Genomic DNA, 21,172 nt, shown 5'->3' on the forward strand with positions numbered 1-21,172 from the left:
GTGCACTGTTGGACTGAGGCGATCTTTCAAGTTGAAGTGAGGACGCTGAGTTCAGTACCTGATGTTGCGTCTCATGTGTGCCGGTTTGGAGCTTCTCTTCTTGGTTCCTGTCAGGGCGGAGGGAGGGGAGGGGCTTTGGCTGGCCGGCCTCGAGCAGGGTCTGGACTTGGGCTGGGAGGGAGGAGGGCGGGCCAGTGTCCCCCCAGACGGTGAGGTAGATGGGGGAGGGGTACACTGCCACGCGGCCGAGTCGCCTCCCTGAGCCTCATTTTCGGAGCTGAAGGGGACGCTGTGGGACTGGTCTGTGTGAGGAAGACGGGAAGAGAATAAGTGATGGTTATTTATAGCGTAAAAAAATAAATAAAATAAAAGGACATTGTGACATTATGCTATGAGTTTAGATTATTATCCTCCATGAGTCTAGATCAATTTCATTTCTACTTTTACGATTACACTTTATTGCTTTCTCTTCGCTAAATATGCTAAATAATGCCACATTTCATTAAAAATCCAGTATTGTGCGATTAATTTCCCCCTGCTTCCCCTACCACAAGTGAAGAACCTGTTTTAGGTGTCGTTTCACAAATGAGCCAAAGTCACAAAAGCTGAGTCAGTTGGTGACCGAGGGGAAATGGCACAAAACAGCATTTACATCATCAAAAATATTCAGAACTGCCACATCCAGGAATCCACTGTATTTTAGGCTTGGTATTGGTCTGCTCTCAGCACTAATTGCACTTGCAGTTACACACCTTTTAATTATAACTGCCCATGAACGGTAAGACATAAATCATATAAATGAATCATTAGGGGATGTGAACAATCCCCAGTCAATCATGCAGATCCTGCCGGTAAAGCATGCAGACAGTTTTTACTGTATCAGCACTTTATTATTGTTCCAGAGGGATAGGTTTACTGTTCAGGTGTGCGTGTGTGTTTGGTAAACATATTTGTCCTTGATCAGATGGGTTCAAATAGGTGTGGATGAAACACTCCTTTCCCATAAGACCGGACAACACATGGACCAACAGTGAAAACACTGAAAGTCTGCTATGTCTAAACAGACGAAATAAAGTGACCACTGGCCGCCATTATTAAAGATATCATTTGATTTTGGTCCAACATGAAGGTGGAAGCTCACTCCTTTCCTGCTTTAAAAACTCCCTGATGACGTCAATTAAATAAAGAAATTATTCAAATAAAAAAGGTTACATGTCATTATTTTAACCAATCCTTGCATCTATTCTTAAATTTAACAGGACTTGTTTTGCTTGTCAAGCTGCGGATATCTTTCTAATTATGCATGTTTACTGTGTTTTCAATGGAAACTTTTCAAATGTATTCAAATTTCAGGCAAACTACATTAAGAACATTCCTCTCCTTTTGAACCACAGCACACTTCAATAAAGAAAATCATGAAAATGGCGCCATATGGCACCTTTAATGCTGTTCTGCTAGTCTTCTTTCTATCCCTCAACCTTTTTTTCTAACCTTGTCTGTATTTCTAGTTCTTGGTTTCTTCTAGTGCCTGTACTACAATTTCACCTTTTTTCTTTTTTCCTCCTTTCTCTCACTTGTTCTGGCAGAGACACACTGAACCAGATCTGAGGCTTATGTAAGAGCTGGATCATAAATATGGACGGCTTATGAAACACAAGGCAGGACACAAACACTGACAGACCCGAGTTTCAGTCACCCACATTATGAGCGCGCACGCACACGCACACACGCACACACACACACACACACACACACACACACACACACACACACACACACACACACACACACACACACACACACACACACACACACCCACGATGAGCTCACTGCGAGTTGAAAAACAACTTATATAAAACGCCTTCAGTCCATCTACGTGATAACAAACTGGCTGCTAATGACACCAGCCTGTCTCAGTAGTTAGTGTGTGTGTGTGTGGGTGGGTGTGTGTGTGGTATACTTATGTGTCTCAGAGTGGCATTTCCGAACAACACACTTGCAAACATTGCTATATCAAATTAGTGAGTGCTGTTATATGTCCGCCCAGGCAAATTTGACAGACATGCTACATTAGAGGTTTTACAGGTTTCACTCAGCAAGTAACCAAGTCCTGACCCTGAACCAGAGTTGGGCTACGTCGAAATTATAGATCCACACATCAGTCTAATCTGTTTAAATTAACTAATGCACATCAGGGTCAGGTAGACTATCCACAGGTTTGTTTCAGACTGGGTCCAAAATCTTGGACCTGTGAAACACATGATTTTGTTTTCCAGGAATGAGCTGCCAGACACTGTGTGTCTAGAACAGTAAATGTATTAGCTTTAAAGAAACTGGACACAAGTGTAAATGGTGTATTATCAGCAAGACATAACCGCAGGGAAACAAAAAGTTCTTTCACATGAAAATGTCCCAGATTTGATTTACACATCCCTGTTTTACCCTTGCCTCCCTCCAGCTCCACCTTACAGAACACTTATATAATGATTCCTGAAATGCACAGAGCCTCCACACACACACACACACACACTTAAGAGACACTCAGGGGGCAGACAGGAAGGGAAAGAGATGAAAGCGAGGTCATCATTCAAAGAGAAATAGAGATGCACTTCAGAGTGAGGAGGTGGCACACACACACACACACACACACACACACACACACACACACACACACACACACACACACACACACACACACACACACACACACACACACACACACACACACACACACACACAGTGTTTCGGGTTCTGTGGAAATGATTTCGACATCACAAGAACGGTGGCCCTCCAACTGAAATAGCCACTCAGATATAAGGTGAGTCACACAGATTACATAAGGCCATTATAATCACAATTGCTGATTGTATGAATGGACAGCAAAGCAGTGCTGTGCACTGCAGAAGTTAGTTTGAGAGGTTTCTATTGATGTTTGAACACTTTCTTCCCACCATGAAAACTTTTTCACACACATTTGGAAATTATTGTTAACATGAAACCAAGATGGAAAAAAACAGCCACATTTCAAGCCTACAGAAGAAGAATGTTTGCAATTATAATGATAATTATTTATGAAGAAAGGTTTTTGCTTAATTAGCTTGCTGGCTAACAATATCAGAAACAATCTACTTGTTGTTTAGGTGAACTAAAGTGACTTCATGTATTCTGGTTGTTTTTTGGTCATTTTTTTGGCAGCTAACTAAGGAAAGCTTTGTAACTCCATTGTCTGTCAACTCTACATTTGAACTCAAGCCGAAACAAAGAGTTGGTTCTTGGCTTTATCAGAATTTCAAAAACTCTTATCAGTTCAGAGTAACTTGTTGCTGAACAGCCAAGTGTCAGCTACTCGAACTTCACTGTGGCATGATGGTTTAAATTCTGGTCTACATTCAGCCTAACTCATTGAAAAAACACTCCCTGGTGCACAAGTCCAATAGAGGTGTTATCTTAAGGTGAAAATTGGGAGTTTGAAAGTCGATTGTTGCTAGGTGACCGAGTCAAACTTAAACATTCGGCTGCTGGTAATGAGGCGAAGATGCAAGCGGGAAGAGAAACCAAATCAAATCGTGACAACGCGTGGGCAAAATGAGAGGATACAAATATGAAGGCAGTCGAGCCCTCGGCCTACATCACCACAGACGCACACTGAGCAGAGAAAGTGAGAACGTGTCTTGATGAAATGCTGAATCATCGGCAGTCAGTAAGTGTCAGAGTAAATAAGCACCCGCAGCATATTTTCTAGGCCATTAATTTGTTCTGTTGGACACTCCCTGTGGGTCTGAAACGTGCTGCTCCTCACACAAAGAATAACACAACATCTACTTGAGAGAGATGTGGCACCAAAGAATGAGGGGCTGCCGGCAACAAAATCGTAGTTAGTGTGTATTTGTGTGTGTGTATTTGTGTGTGTGTGTGTGTGTGTGTGTGTGTGTGTGTGTCTCTCTCACACACTCTCTTAGAGGGGGTTTGCAGGGGGGTGAAATGTCTTCTGTGACCACATGGTTATGTAACCGGATTTTTATATAACCGCATCTATGTATATGTTAAGTCTTGTATAACTCCTCGCACGGCTCTGACGAACACAACACCGCAACTATGCAACAGCACTCCCTCAAGTGTGTCACTGTTTTAAAGATAAGACAGCGACCACAGGAAAGATTAAAACACTACAGTAAACATTGTACGCCCCTATAGTGTCGACTGTAACCACAGAATGAATGTACCGGTATACAGCATCTAAAAGCACCAACATACCATATATGAAAACCACACAATGAGTACACACACACCAATATTCCAATATTATTCCGATTTGATACAGGACATGTAAATAGCATGCGTTTGCGGTTGGATATTCCGAAAAAGGCCTTCTCTTTTTTGAAAATTTATTAAGACATGTGGGATATTCCGGTATTATTCGGATTTTAGAGGCATTCTTTGGACATGTATGTGCGTCTCAATCGGGGGTTTTACCACAGTTTACGGCCTCTTGCCTGTTTACGGCTCATGGTCAGCTCTGTGTGTTGCTATGGTTGCTGTACACAAACCAACCAGCCAGCAGTTTGCGAGGCTGCAGACCCGACAAGGAGAAACACAGCTACTTTTAAACATTATCAAAGACTTGGATATCAACAGGTTTTTGGATATGCGCACACATCGCTACGCCGACCTTTTCAAGAAGCTGGTTGAAGGAATGAAAGAGGGAAGCTGTGTTCGCACGGTTCAACAAGTCTGACACTGCTGGTAAACTTTGAAAAAATCTTATTTTGCACGGCTACATGTAAACAGGAATATTAGTGGAATATTCACTTTCATTAGCCATGTAAACCAGCTTAGTCAGAATATCGTCTTTTTCGGAATCAGGGCAAAAACCGGAATATTATGTGCATGTAAATGTAGTCACTGTTTTTCCATCAACTCCACTGTGGTCTGACAAATTTGTGTTACTCTTACAGTAGGTGTGAAAACCCTTTGAACCCTCACTAAAATAAAGTCAGGCTGTTTTCTTGGCTGTGAAAAAAACTGTTATGTTTTCTTGTAAGCTATCTCTTGCTCTTCAGAGAGAGAGAGAGAAAAGAAAAAAACATCTCTGCAACAGATGGATTGACTGCCCTCCAGCTCCAAACATGGTAAAGATTATAATCTGTAAAACATTTTCCTGAGCTACTCCATTAATAATTACTACAGACTGAGACAGAACGGACTGTGAGCTCCCCTCTGAGATCTGGTTTCTAAAGGGCCTTTTTTTCGTTTTTACACCTAGTTCATTTGCTCTGGTCTGAATCTGGTGATTAGTCAACCTGAACCAAAATGCATCACTACAAACCACGCGAGAACGCCAACTCCGCTTATTGGTCAGATAGGACAGGAGCAAAAAAGGAAATACAGGAAGAAGGTCCTGTGTTCTGGACAAATGCATATTTCTCGCATCTCCATGGTCAATCAACATTTATTTATATAGCACTTTACAGCAACCAGCAGGTATCCAAAGTGCTTTACATCAGGAACCAAGAATAAAACATATATAAAAATAAGTAAAATCTGAAAAGGTTACATAGAAACAGGAGGAGGAGAGGGACATTGTCACACCACTACTACGTATTAAAAACCATTCTAAACAAATAGGTTTCGAGTTTGGATATAAAAAGAGCTACATCTGTAATTGTGCGAATATCACGGGTTAACTTGTTCCAGAGTCTCGGGGCAGCAACTGCAAAAGCCTGATCACCCCACCGTTTATACCTTGACCTTGGGACTTTTCTAAAACCAGTTGATTTGAAGACCGCAATGACCGGTTGTGCTCACGCAGGGTTAAAATCTCGGACAAATACTCCGGGGTCAGGCCATTTAAGGCCTTGAAAACAAACAAAATCTTAAAATCGAATCTGAAAACGCACAGGGAGCCAACGTAGGGTGTAGAGAACGGGAGTGACGTGTGCACGTCTAGATGCATTTGTTAGAAAGCGAGCAGCAGCTTTTTGCACAAGTTGAAGTCGTGAGATGGAGGTCTGATTCAGACCAACATAAAGAGCATTACAGCAATCCAGCCTTGAACTAATAAAAGCATGAATCGCCTTTTCTAGATCGTGACTGTTAAGGAAGTGTTTAGCAAGTGACATCACTACGTCTGGTCTGCTCACCGAGACTTTCCTCCGCTCTGTCGATGTCCGTCTCCAGCTTTAGTGGGCGGGCGGTTTGACCGCGGAGATGCAAGTGACGGCGAGCTTGGCCGCAGTTTATTTCTGCGAGAGAAACATTGCAAGCTGCTGCAGTTTTGCAAAGAACACCTGACTACAGGAGACGTTTAGCTTAAACTTGCGGAGTACACATAGTCGGGTTGATTCATGCTCTCACCACAAACGAAGCATAATGAAGAGTACCAGAGTTTGTTTGTAAGTGGACTCCGGTCTGGTTGTTTTGGTCAGCACCTGAGTGCGATTGCTGTGTTCACACCTGCCCAAATGAGCTGCAAATAGTAGTAGTGTTTTAGTAGTAGTCTAATTTTTCCCTATAATCAACTACTGTAATATTGTTTGGGCTGCTATATATCCTTCATTTCATTTCTCACCAAACTACTTGTAATTCAGAAGAGGTTCTTCAGAAGGATTTCATGTTGTAACAGAAGACATCCATCTGCTCCTCTATTCAGGAAGAGTGAGTGTGTGTGTGTGTGTGTGTGTGTGTGTGTGTGTGTGTGTGTGTGTGTGTGTGTGTGTGTGTGTGTGTGTATATAAAATGTTTTTCAGACATGCATGTTAAAGTGCTCATATTATGCTCATTTTCAGGTTCATAATTGTATTTAGAGGTTGTACCAGAATAGGTTTACGTGGTTTAATTTTCAGAAAACACCATATGTTTGTTGTACTGCACATTGCTGCAGCTCCTCTTTTCACCCTGTGTGTTGAGCTCTCTGTTTTAGCTACAGAGTGAGACATCTCACTTCTGTTCCATCTTTGTTGGGGGTCGCACATGCACCGTAAGTACTGCTAGCTTGTCAGTTTCAGAGTACGAGGGCGTGCCACGCTAGCAGCTAGGTGAGCATTATAACGTGTTACAAAGTGACGAACGTTCGTCACAAGTAAAGGCTGGACTACAACAGAGCTGTTTGGAGCAGTTTGTGAACAGTGTTTTCTCTGTTCTCTGGAAGATGGTAAGTCCCTTTGGGGTGGACTTTGGGCTTTTTCACTTTGTAAACCTATAACATGCACAAAAAGATATATAACACAATAAAGGAATGGGGAAAAGCCAAAAAGCATAATATGAGCACTTTAATGTAGGGCTGCTCCCGCTTAGTCGATTAGTCGACTAATCGGTAGTTTTGGTCTTAGTCAACTTAGATTTCTTTAGTCGATTAGTCATGTTTTATGCTTTTTTTAATGCTGAATGACTTATTTCCAAGAACTGTACGAGCACATCTCTGGTAAACACAAGAATTAAAGTGGTGCTTTTGCATGACTCTTTGCGGAGAAACTCAATTTACAGATTTGTCGATTAAATCAACTAATCGATTAGTTGATACAACTGAATGAGTGTTAGTCGACTAAGAATTTCTTCAATCAAGCACAGCCCTACTTTAATGTTTAAATTAATGAACTGCAGGCAAGATCTCCCAGATACATTTCAGATTTTTTTTAAATTCTTTTTTCAGATTTTCACTCGCACTCAACTAGGCAAAAAAAATGAATAAAAAAGATTTCCATTTGCCTATTGTCGTACATCAAGACATAAATTTTTTTTTTTATCATCAGGTATAGAGGTCCACAGCTGTGGAATTAATTGAATGTGTCACTAAAAACATTAACGTCTCTGCCATCCTTCAGGTCACAGTTTATAAAGGTTTTAATTTCATTTTAAACCTTATGTTGGGATTATTGTCTGACTCAAAGTTTGCCTCGTCTTTTTTCTTGCTTTATTTGTGTATAATTACCTGATATATCTTCACATTTTGTGTATGTTTTTCTGTTTATTTGTTGTATTACTTGTTTTTATCTTTTGTAGAGAAATTATCATGTTTAAGTTGAATTTCCTCTTTTGTAATAGGGGAGGACGCTGAATAAGCCTTTCAGGTTTTAAAATTCTATTGCATGTATTGTATGTATTTTTGTGCAAATAAACTAAACTCCAGGGTTCGATTCAACCGAATTAAAGAAGGCAGGTGTGAAAATGCCCAAAGAAAACCATGAACCACAACCCAAACCAAAGCCACTGAACTAAGAATCCACTGTTTTCAGTCTAGAGTGTGTGTGTGTGAGTGTTTTCCAGTGGCTTCCTTAACCAACAAATCCATCTTTTAATATCTGAACTTTCCTCTCCCATTGCACTGACCTACATACTACATAATCATTTAAATGACAGAAGTAGATAGCCTGTCTGTGTCTCGCCCTTGCGTCCTCCAACTGTCTACATAAGCTGATTATAGATGACGGCACATATTTACTACATTGCGGTGGAGAACACATTATGAACACACACACACACCCACACACACACACACGGGCGGGGGGGGGGGGGGATTCCAGGAAGAAGACCGGAAATGAGGGATGCAATATTCATACATAATACAGAGCAATTTCTGTGATTTCCAGGGAGAAAAACGAATCAATGTTGTGACCTCTCTACTGGGGACCATACATAGTAGCTATTCAACATGCTTTGGAAAAATGTAATGGGAATTGCATAACGGCTGACTTTTGAAATGCCAGTGAGAAAGCAGCTTTGCTTTCCTTTTGGGTATTTTTCTGTGAAGGTTGGTAAAAAATGATAAGCCTCTGTTTTGGGATAGCAAAAATATACATATTACACATTAAAGCCCACATTTGTTTAACTGATTAATTGCCTCTTTACTGTATATGGACCTATTCATGTACACATTTATATCATAGTTGAATCACTCCACTCAAATCTTCATCAGTGAAATCGAATATGGCAGATATACAGTTGTTGATGGTTCCATCTGACCCGGTCCTCCTCTCATCTTCACATCTGTCCCTTCCTGGTTCTTATATTCTCACCTCTCAATTAGTTTTCCTTCCTCCTCCACTTCTTTACTTTCCTCATCCGTCTCTGATTCTACCCACCAACACCTTCTTCTCTTCATCCTCCTCAATTACCTTGCTCCACTTTGAGTTTAATCTACTTTAATTTCTCCGTCACACCTCTTCTAACTTCTACCCGTCTTCTCACTCTTACCCTCTTGCCAATTATTATTTGTCCTTACTCCTCTTTCCTCTCGTCCAGGTACATGTTTGAGCGTGCTCATTGGACTGTTGCTTCACAGAACGGCTCACGGGGCCGGAAGACGTTCTTGAGATATTTGGTATGTTGCTGTCATTACAAGGTGTAATTACATCGGTCTAACTGACTGCCACTTTGACAGGCTGACATTACATCACAAAATACTGTACGCTCTTTGGTAATGGAGGCTAACTGATGAAGCTTTGCAATTTCATTGAAAATCAGAAACAGCAGAATGACGAACTGAGATGTTCTGTACATTGTTTACGCACTTCCCTCTTAAAATTAGAAAATGTATGAAAATATTTCTATACATTTCTATAAATGATTTATGCATCTGTATTTTAATGTGGATCAAAATCATGGGATCACTTCATTTGGGTAAATAGTTAATGAATTAATAAATGTTCAAAACATTTGATCTAATAATGTTCAGACAAAAACACGGCACATGAGTGCTAAACTTGCTTCTTGGGCTTATTTTCCACCAAAGTTGATTGAAAACCAATGTGATTTTAAGATAGAGCTAATTACAATACAGACAAACACACCAAAAAGGAGGCAATGAGTGGGTCTATACTTATATAGTAGACCTATAAAATGTAGCTTTGACAGATGAAGGTGCATTATACACAGTATGTATGACAGTAACTGGCCACATAAGATTCAATGATGGTGATTGTGTTAAAAGTGTCAGAGGGGGTCAACATGACAAAATTGGAGACGGGTTACGAATGAATGTTAAGGTGTTAACCAGGGCAGGAGTTTGTGTCAAGAGTCGGGGTCAACATGCAACACTCAAAACTTTTCCTTCTTAGTTCCACCTCTAAGGCACCTCAAGAGGCTGCTGCACACAGCAAAACGACCTGCTTTATTAACAGTCCCATTTGCTTCACTACACACACAGAGTTTTACTCAGACAGAAAGTTGCTCTAACAGACAGACATGCCACTGAGGCTGGTTGGACGAGGGGGGTGGGGGTGGGGGGCGCTTATGTAACTGCTGCCTCTGGCTGTTACACAACCAGCATGTTCACAAGACGTCCTGACCGCCACACACACACAGGTTTGTGGCACTATCTTTGTGGGGAAGATCCCGTCATTGACATAATGCATTCCCTAGCCCCTTACCCTAACCATCACAACTAAATGCCTAACCCTTACCCTAACCTAATTCTATCCCTAATCCTACAACCAAGTCTTAATCCTCAAACAGCCCTTTAAACTTGTGGGGTCCAGCATTTTGGCCACACAAAGCTGTCGGGACCCTACAAGTGTACTGGACTCCTGGTTTTTGGACCCCATGAATACACACACACACACACACACACACACACACACACACACACACACACACACACACACACACACACACACACACACACACACACACACACACACACACACACAAACACACACACACACACACACACACACACAACACACACACATACACACACACACACACACACACACACGCACAAACCATCCCAATTAATGTGTCTGATCTAATAATAATCTGATCATTTCTTTCACTCATTGCTGACTGATATAATAATAATATAATATAATAATAAGTCATTGATTTCATGAATGTTTGTTGTAAACACTCTGTTGTATCTGATATGATGGGTTTAATATTTCCAGTTTGGTTGGAATTAGGTATTGTGCAACTCATATTTTTATTATCCATTATATATTTCTAGTTAATGATTCTCACATTTTTGCTTTATAAAAAAGGTAAAAATGACAGAACTGTGGATTACCACTTAGAGAAATGTATGTTTTATCTACAGACTGCTCCCACGTTCTTGTTTCAACTCATCAGTGTCTGCAGGGGTGACCTGAGGAAAACTATCACAAGGATCAGACGTGGAGACACAAACAGCAGGTTAATGAACAAAAAAAGAAGAAGAAGAAGCCAAAACCAAAGAAAAAGTACTTGTGGAAAAACAGTTGTGGTTTCCTTCCTGAGACAAACCGAGATTTAACTGGGTTACATAACTTGCCTTGAGAATGACAAAACAAAGACAAATGCGGCACTCAGCGCACAAAAAAAAACCCCACACACACACACACACACACACCTACCTCTCTTATGTAACAGACTGCCCTGAATGAGTTATTAAGGCTGCTTTATTAGAGCGAGACAGGTTAGTTATAAAACCCTCCCACTGTGGGTGTGTGTGTGTGTCACAGAAATGACGAGGCACAGAAACAGAGGAAGGAGGTAGAGAGACAATTACTAATATTATTATGTATTAGGTTATGAGAGAGCAGCAGAGGGGTGAGGAGAGGTAGAACACTTTGTAGGCCAGTGTGTCACTGCTGCTGCTGAGGAGGAGGAACACACACACACAAACAAACACACACACACGCACACACGTCTGGAGGCTGCGACCCATTATGACTGTGGTAGTCATGCTATAGTCTGTTACATAAACCATTGTTGGCAGCATTTCAGCCTCCAATCAACTTCTGAGACCTACTCAAACCACCAAACCCTTTACAGTTCCTTATACATCGTACTATATACTGGCATTTGACAGTCTGAACTGTTGGTACATCGTCAAGAGTTCTCTGTAAATGCATTCTGACCTCAAATACAGCAAGTGTAACGTAAGACTCAATGGATCACTTCTTTTACGTAGGGGATGATGAGGTGTTTTAAGACATGTAATTGGTGCTTACATCCTCTAGTTTCGTACTGAATGAACAGCACTACACTGAGGAATGTCAGAAAGAGCACTGTAACTTGACAGAGTTAGGAACACAGGGGCAAATTACTAAGTTCAGGAGATGAACAAACCACACTGTTAGTGGCTCTGAATTTCTTTAACTGAACGAAACAAATTAACAAAAAGGGATTCCTAGGTTTCAACTACTTGCTACCTTTGTAACAAAACCAACACACAGCATTTATGTGTTTCAAACACTGAAATTACATTAGTAAGCCCCTGTAACCTATGGTTACCCGTAGCACCCTTTTCTTGCACCAACCCGTAGGTAAGTGGTGGCTCATTGTCATTCAGCTGTTTGTATAAATCAAAAATGACTAGACATTCTGCGATGTATTTTCAATAGGGGTGTTGAAATGAACTATTGCATCGATGCATCGCAATGCAGACAGGGATGATTCTGCATCAATGCAGTGACAGACCATAATCAGGCACTGCCTACTGATATTACTTGTTGATTTTCCGGTGGTTGCTTTTTTTTGGTCTTTTGCATATATATATATATATATATATATATATATATATATATATATATATATATATATATATATATATATATCTGACTGCTTGAATTTGTTTATGAAAACCATGTGTAGCAATATATAATAATATTGAGGAGGTGACGCATTGTGATGCATTGTGAAATCGAATCGATTCGTGGACAGGATAATTGGAATCGAACTGAATCGTGAGACCAGTGAAATTTCACACCCCTAATTTTCAACTTTTTTCAGTTTCAGTTTGGTAACTTACATAACATTGTCGACAGAGGACAACATCATGTGGCGAGTTACATATTTAAGCTTTAACTTCAAATAATACACCATTCAGGTGATTATAGTGCTCAATAAATTCTCAATACCAGCATGTGTTCCCGGACATACAGGTGCTGAAAGACTGCAGTCAGCACTGTAGCAGAGGGATGAGATAGAGAAATTTGCATTTATAATCTGTAAGACTGAAAAGCCAGAGGAATGAGAGACAGAGAAGAAAAAGAAGCAGAGAAGGGAGGGGAAGGGGAAGGGGGAGAAGAGTGGAAGACATTGTGCAGTGCTGGGATGAAAAAAATAAAAAATAAAGAAGACATCGCCCAACAAAGAGAACTTAAAAAAGGAAATTTACATTGAAGGAGAACAAAGAAAGCAGCTATATGGTCTGACAGGAGGAAACAGAGAGATCCAAAAGACCCAGACATTAGACAAAGACGGCGGAGGGAAGTGGGAATGAGAGCCATGTGGCCAGACTGGCGAAGCCTACATCCTGCTCTGAGCTGTGGCGTTATGAAAGCAGCCAGACTACACGTGTTCCCGGCGTTTGGCCTGATCCGTCGCTGGTCTGAAACAGGACAGCTTGTTCCTGCCTGGCACAGAGGCCAATTACAAATGAATGGAGCGTGCAGAAAAATAATCTGTACAACAAACTCCATCCAGTTTTAGTGTACCACAGGTGTTGCTGCTGTTAAAATTGGCTCTTGGCTTTTTTTTTTTCACAAAAAGCAGTTCATCACTGATGGACAGATTGTACTCACAGGAAGATGTGCGAGAACACACACACACACACACACACACACACACACACACACACACACACACACACACACACACACACACACACACACACACACACACACACACACACACACACACACACACACACACACACACACAAAAAAAAAAAACACACACACACACACACACACACACACACCCCCCTACCTACCTGATGGATAGATTGTACTCACAGGGAGATGTGCGAAAACACAGACACACACAAACTACACAATGGATTTGAGAGAGAACACTGTGTTCCTTTAGCCTGTATTACTATTCGCCATGCTACCTTTGTAGCGATGACACGGCATCTAGTATCTCTTTTCACAACGAGCCAAACACACAGAGCAATCCCAAGAATTACGAGCATGTAGACATTCATTATTTCTTCATATAAGGATCCCTATGAATGCTTTGCTAAATAAATGGCAACATAGTGAGAGGCAGACGCAGCAGAACCGGGTGCACCCTGTGCAAAACCAAAACAAATGACAGGTTTTTACAGGATAAAAAGAAAAAGTCTGAAAAGATCATCATCATCATCAGATCATGATTCAGACACATTTTTGTTTGAACTCCTCAAATATTCAACAGCAGTTGTTTTCTTGTTATGTGTCATCTATACAACTCCGGGCTAAATGAGCTTTTTCGTAAACGTCAGTTATATGCTTTTGATTGTTTCGTCTCTGTACTCCGGCACATTGGATTTGAAATGAAACAATTGCTTCAAGTGTTGACTTATAGCTTTAATTCGAGAGTGCTCACAACTATAATGGAGGGAACACTGTATGACACTTAGGACAAAGCAACATGAAAAAAAAAGTATACCAAACATACAGACGAGGTAACCAAAGAGTTTCACATAATCTTAATCCACCTGATCATATGCTTCACCTTCTGAGGAACAATGTGTAAGTCAGAGACTTTGGACACTCAATTTACTACTGACTTTGTCTAAGTTTATTAACTTACGTTTACTTGAGTGCCCTAAAATCGGGACACGGTGTATAAAAAGGCCTGTAATTCTTGCAGTTTGTCTGAAGTGGATGTAGACAACGTTGAATAAAGTCTAAAAGTCAGCAGTTTGAACGGAACTTTAAATCCAAGGTGCAGAGACAGCCTAACAAATGTCACTTTCCATCCATTTAAAGGTGGCGCTTTACAATAAGACAACATCCGCAGATGAAACGTGCTGAGTCACACAAAAAGATGCACACAACAACAAGGTACAAGTTCAGGGCACACATCACTGCATATAGCATTAACCTATTCTATTAAAAGTGATAGAATAGTGTTATTAGTGGTACTGAAATCTTTATTTAAGTAAAGCTTTGCAGTTCCTGACTTTATTGCCTTTATATACAGAAATTAAACACTAGATAAAAAAAAAAAAAAAAATTAAAAAACTGCATGGATTTCATTCATCCGGATAAACTGCAGACAGTGGCAGCGCTCTGTCCCTGCCTGCCTCCTCACACATTTATCCCCCTAACCCACTGATGAACCATATATTTTCCTGACTCCACATGCTTACACTTCCAGCATGGCCCAATGCTACCCAGATCCACCAATCAGGCACCGGCATTGATTTAGGTAACCGTAGAAACAGCCAATGGGAGAAGAGGGGACAACTCCAGAGAGAGAGAGAGAGAGAGAGAGAGAGAGAGAGAGAGAGAGAGAGAGAGAGAGAGAGAGAGAGACAGCTGGGCTCCACCGGGTGAAAGATGGAGGGAGGGCTGACCAAAAAGGGAGAAAATGGGGAGAATCAAATGTATGGAGCAGGGACGGATGAATATGACAGAAGAGAGATAGCATGAAGAGATAGGGCAGAGAGAGAAAACAAGAAAAAAGAAGATAGATGGGCCGTACTTGCTTAAGTAGATATGGATCCAGTGTTACACAACAATGTTAAGTAACTTAACAAGCGTCAATCAACTACTGCCGCACGTTCTAGAAACGCGAGTGTTTATCATCTCGTGAGATGAACTACTGACGCTTTCTGCTGCTTTCTGTCCCCATCTCTCTTATTTCTCGCAAAGTTTCTACCCCCTCGAGGTCAGGGATTCATCCCTTCGCCAACCGTGCCTCAAGAGTCAGGGTGATGATGTCACCTACCTGCAAAGGACTCGGATTCGTCCAGGAGCAGCATGGTTATCGAGTAAAGAGAGTGGCGGTCTTCTGTGCTTTTTTTTTTTTTTTATCTCTTGCTCTCGAGCTCCCCGTCAAACTCACAAAACCACCTCCTCTTTCAGGAAAAAATAAAAAAAACACTTAAAAAAAAGACAAAGTAAACAGGAGGTGTATTTCTTCTCTTCTCAGCCTTGTTTTGCATTCAGCGAGTCTTTAATCTACTGCCTCAGTGACTGAGCGCCTACTAACCGACCGCTGTGTGTGCTCCTCTCTGGTCAACGGCTATGTGAATGTGAGGCTGAGGCAGGCAAGTGGGTTGGCAGCTGAAAAACTTACATAACCCTTCATGCTGGAACCGGGGCCCGCTGAGGGGGGGACTCATACAGCTGATCATCCCTCATTACCCCTCCCCTTTCCAAAAGAACCCGACCACTCCTCCATGACACACTCAGGACTACATAGCATGTACTGAAGCAGCCGCCCACACATTCATGCTGCCGGTTTGCGTGTTTGTTGCCAAGTAAAAAAAATAAAAAAAAAGGGATTCTGGAAAGACTATGTTTGTCATTGGTCCGTCTAACAGATCACTTAAACTGAAAACTACTTGAAAAAAGCAGACACAGAAATACATAAAAGTACAAACAACTACATTTTGAAAGTATTATACATGTGACTGATATGCATTAAATCCAGATTGGATTTCAAGAAACATACAGGGCTCGAGAGTAACGGTTGCCCAGTCAACTGGCAACCACTTCGCGGCCTCTGGTTGGCCCCTTGGGCAATATTTTTAGTGGTTTGTTTTTTATATATACAAATAAATAAAAACTTACAAAACTGGAAAATCTCATTTCAAAAGAAGTCAATATTTAATTTGGATGCCTCCGTAAAGACTACGTTCGTGCGAAAACTTTCCGCTGTTGTGCCAACACTTTCCACACACGCGCAGCCAGCATGTTGGCATGGCGAAACAAGTTAAATTGTTTGACTGTGAGGTAAAAAAGGCAAACGATAACCACGCCAGCATCACGAAATAATCCACACGATGACAGTAGGCCCGCTGAAACTGTCGAAGCCGAACACAGACAAAAGAGAAGCAGAAAATTGGCAAAAGTTTGGGAAGCAAAGTATCCTCGCATCTTTGAGACGCATGGGAAAAATCATGTACAACATACACTGCGGCAGCGACAAAACGAGTTCGCTCGTTCAGGGAAATGCATCTTTCAGAACCACAGGGCAGGATCAACACAAATTCGAAGCAACACGAGAGAAGCATGCAGCTAAAAGATACAATGAGGTGGAGAGCGCACAGACAGGCACACCCACACAAAAAGCGATGGACGCCGCCATTTGGAAGATGAACACCGCAAATTGGACAATCCTGATCCAACTTTTCAACAGAGTTTACTACATTCTAAAAAGCGAAGACCTTTTAAAGTGGTTGCCAGGCTTGGCGTTGAGCCCAGACAAACATACAAATCCATGTTCAACTACAAATTAATACTTCCCCTGACATATGAACACTTGTATACAATGGAATCAGAGCCCTGTTGACCCAGAGACAGCGAGCGAGCGAGTGAGCGAGCGAGCGAGAGAGAGAGAGTGTGTGTGTGTGTGTGTGTGAGACAGAATGAAGGGCATAGAGGGGGAATGTGGCTGCAGAAAATTATGTCAAGGTTCCAGAAACAACTGCACACTGACTCCAAAAATGCAGAATCTCTCTTTTTAAACAAAGTACATGGTAATGCTTTGGTGATAATCTTGTGGTAAGACTTTGATGTTATTGAGCAAATGCTCTATTTTAAAAGATCGTTTGCGCCAAACTTTGTTTTTATTGGTTTGTTTGTCAAATAATGTTTTTTTAAAAGCAAAATACTTAAGCTTACTTACCGTTTTCTCTGCTTGTTACTAAACAAGATCGTCCAACGTGTACAACTCAGGAAACTATAATATCAACAGACATCCTATCAATAAGTGAAACCTGGTTATTGAAACAGCTCCCATACCTGCTGAATCAAGAGTTTAGCACCAGACTAGACTCACAAAATGTAAATGTAAATCTACATTTTAAAGACGTGTTTCTACAATCCACTCTGTTGTGTTTTATGTTTGGTCATTAACATAAATGCTGTCGATGTACAGTACAACTGCAACAATACAACACATCCATTTAAAGAAAGTAACATATGTCCAGAAGCAAATTTGTCTGATTTCTACCGGTAAATAAAGCAATTTGTGACAGTTTTCCACAGACCTGAGGGGACACTTATGAAATCTTACAGGAAACACTTCACCCTGGATTAAATGGCTCTTTGCTCCAACACTAGAAGCTGCTTTTATTAGCAAAAACTGATTTTGAATAAAATAAAAGATAAAACTAAAGTGAGGCTTTTTCTAGAAGCAGCAACTTAAGTCTCCATGCCAATTTCTGCTTGAAAAAGAGGACAATTTACTCACAAAAATTAAGTTTTATCCACATACAGTAAACTTTCATTAAAGTCCTTGTGAATCAAGCCATGGATACATATTTTTTTTTTGGAACAAGGACAACTACTGCATCTATTTCATAACATGCCTTATGAAACCTCTGAGCTCTACTCTGCCTGAGTGGCTCAACAACTTGGCACTGCACCACATATAGGTCAGTGTGATAGTTGTGGCTGCATTCGTGCACTGATAAAATGACAATACAGCAGAAGAAATATTGGGACTTAAGAGAGATAAGAAGAAACAACTAACAACCTGTCAACTAACCAGAAAAGCAGTCACATGCTGAGAAAGTAAAAAAAAAGGTTTAAGCTACTCACCCATGTCATGTGGTTGAAAGTGTTTTTTGTTGTCTCCTACACTGGTGAGGTATCCATGCCTCCTCTACACTTTGACTCTTAGAAACTTACTCCATCTGTAGGGTATTTCTCCGTCATGTGTCCCGTCCAAGCCGAGCGTCTCAAAGTGTGTGTGGGAGAGAGAGAGAGAGTGTGTGTGCGAGGCTCTCAACATCTAGCTTTAGTCTCGCAGCTAGCGGCGCTCCAGTGAGGACAGAAGGCCATTGGACAATTACAAAACAACTAGTCGCTTAAAAGCTGCCCTGACCTGCCGTGTGTAGGAATCCCCCCACTCGTGCTGGTTTTCCTGTCTTCTTACTTCCTCCTCTTCCTCCACCCTCTCTTACTCCCCTCCCCCAGCCAACGACACCAGAGTGAGTGTGATGTCAGCAAGCCCCGCCCCTTCAAGAGGCTGCCTTAGGTAACAGGGGTAATAGGGTTCAACCAGGAAGAGACGGACAGACAACAGGAAAAGAGGGTAAGAGAAAGGTGAAGAAAAAACTGTTTACTGCAACATTTGGTCGTGTTGATTTGTGGTCATTTCACTGTAATATTCTGAAGATCATGACTTTTTTTTTTTTTTTTTTTTAACCATAATGATTTTAAATCCTTCCAGACTGTTTTTGAGATTTTAGAGTAGAAACCGTGGGAATGAGGAGGAAGAAAAGAGAAAATAACTGAAAGAAAGGATTTGAACTAGCCAAAATCATCTTTACGTGAATCACTAATATTAGTGGGAATGGACGGATATCATATCAGGTCTCGTCCATTTTAAAACTATAGTATGTAAAAGGGAGTTCTGCAGTAAAAGTAAATTCTACTGCATCTATGTGAAGCTTTCAACGTTAAATTACTGTGAGATGAAGTAGATTCAACTCGGCATTTAAGCGTCAGTTTGTGATGGTGTGATAAACTGTAAATGCATTATGTATTGTGAAACATCCTCCTGTAATTTTGTCCACCCCTTACCCCGGATTTCCACAGGATGCGTAACGGCTGCGGACCGGCTCCGCTGCGTGCTCCGCCGTCCGTCAATACCCACCAGGTCCGGATTTGTTGCGGCACGGCTGCGGCCATGACTGACAGCTGTAGTCACGAGGACCCACAAGTTCGCGAATTCACGTAGAATTGAACCACAAAACCAACAACAGTTAGTTTCCATCCAGAGGAGTAGAGGGGAAACAGCTCTGTGCTGTTTTAAACATGTAGTGCAGGGAAATATGATCCGCCATGAGCACGGTGTATTTTATTTAGAAAATGAACCAGATGTTTTATTTTGCTTCTGTGCTCGACTTCCTGTCCCGCACTATCTGCCGTGTGCTGAATTGCGGAGCTCTCCGGCGTCCGGCAAAAATAGAAGCTCTGCGTGTTTCCCCCGGAGGGCTGCGGACCGGCGGAGCTGTGCCGGAGTCGGAACGCAGCCGTTCTGCAGCCAGTGGAAATACACACACTGAGTTTAATGGAAACCTAATGACTCCGCCGCCGTTTCGGAGCCGTTCCGCAGCAGTTACGCATCCAGTGGAAATCCGGGGTTACATTTTGCAAAAATAACAAAAATAAATGTAGTTGGTCAATTTTGGTTCAGTTCCCTCAGTATAGTGAACATGAATTCTCACAAAAACGGAATTAATTAAAATCAACTTCGGAGAAACAAAAAGGTAACAATTGCACACAAACACAATTATCATTTAGGCCTTTCTCTGACTGTGCTGAGACAATCATAAGAGAAAAGAGAGAAAATAGGAACTTAAGAAAATGAAATGAAGAGGGAGAGGAGGATAAAAAAAAGAAAGAAGTAGAGATGAATAAAAGTCACATGCTACTACTTTCTGGTCAGCACACGGCCGCATGTGTTGGAAAATTCTTGTTTGGCTTCACAGGACGGTATCACACATCGTAAAACGCCAATAAACACATTGTAAACACCACAATTGCCACAGATAGTAAATTTCTGCAACATGTAAAGGCGAAAACATCAATGCTCGAGAGAATGGCTAGAGAAATTACGGAGAATTATCGAGAATTTATCAGAGAAAAATGAAAACTGGAGATTACCAAGGTGAGAAAAAGTACATGAAAGATGAGAGGTAGACAAAGAAAAGAGTGATAAGCTCAGAGAACGATAAAGGAAGGCAGAAAATGAGAAAAGATTGATAAATTAGGGGGAAATAAATAATTAGCTACGGAGAGAAAACAGCAAAGATGATAAAGTCAATAAGTAAAAAAAAAAAATATTCAGGGAAGAGAGAACAATCAGTGATACCAAGGAGAGGGGGCCGTTTCAAAACAATCTTGTGAACCTCAGGACCCCTTTAAACCCTCATTGTGGTGTAGGATTATCCTTCACAGATCTCACACACACACACACACACACACACACACACACACACACACACACACACACACACACACACACACACACACACACACACACACACACACACACACACACACACACACACACACACACACACACACACACACACACACACACACACGAAGGTGAGAGCCCAGTCTCACATGGCTACATACACTGATCCACATTACTATGGAGCCTGGGGGAGGGACAGTGGAGAGAAAAAAAACTGAGGTGGGGGAGGAGATAAGAGGAGTTGGTAACAGCAGCAATGTCAAGGGGAGGACTGCCTGGCAAAGCATGAACATGCACGCATGCACACACACACAAACACACTCAC

General features: G+C 41.4%; 1 protein-coding gene across 5 annotated transcripts in view; it reads right to left on the minus strand.

Moving 5' to 3' along the window:
• LOC120558759 (helicase ARIP4-like) overlaps nt 1-21,172 on the minus strand; it is an 85,252-nt gene that overhangs the window by 22,132 nt on the left and 41,948 nt on the right. For 3 of the 5 annotated variants that reach the window (XM_039799963.1, XM_039799964.1, XM_039799962.1), the window contains one exon: nt 59-302. In XM_039799963.1, the coding sequence (XP_039655897.1) occupies nt 59-302 (244 nt within the window). Of the gene's footprint in view, nt 1-58; nt 303-15,636; nt 15,954-18,458; nt 18,744-21,172 lie in introns of those variants that run through there. The other 2 variants (XM_039799967.1, XM_039799966.1) reach the window with 2 other exon arrangements.

Source organism: Perca fluviatilis, chromosome 5 (assembly GCF_010015445.1).
Source record: "Perca fluviatilis chromosome 5, GENO_Pfluv_1.0, whole genome shotgun sequence".
Taxonomy (NCBI): Eukaryota; Metazoa; Chordata; class Actinopteri; order Perciformes; family Percidae; genus Perca; species Perca fluviatilis.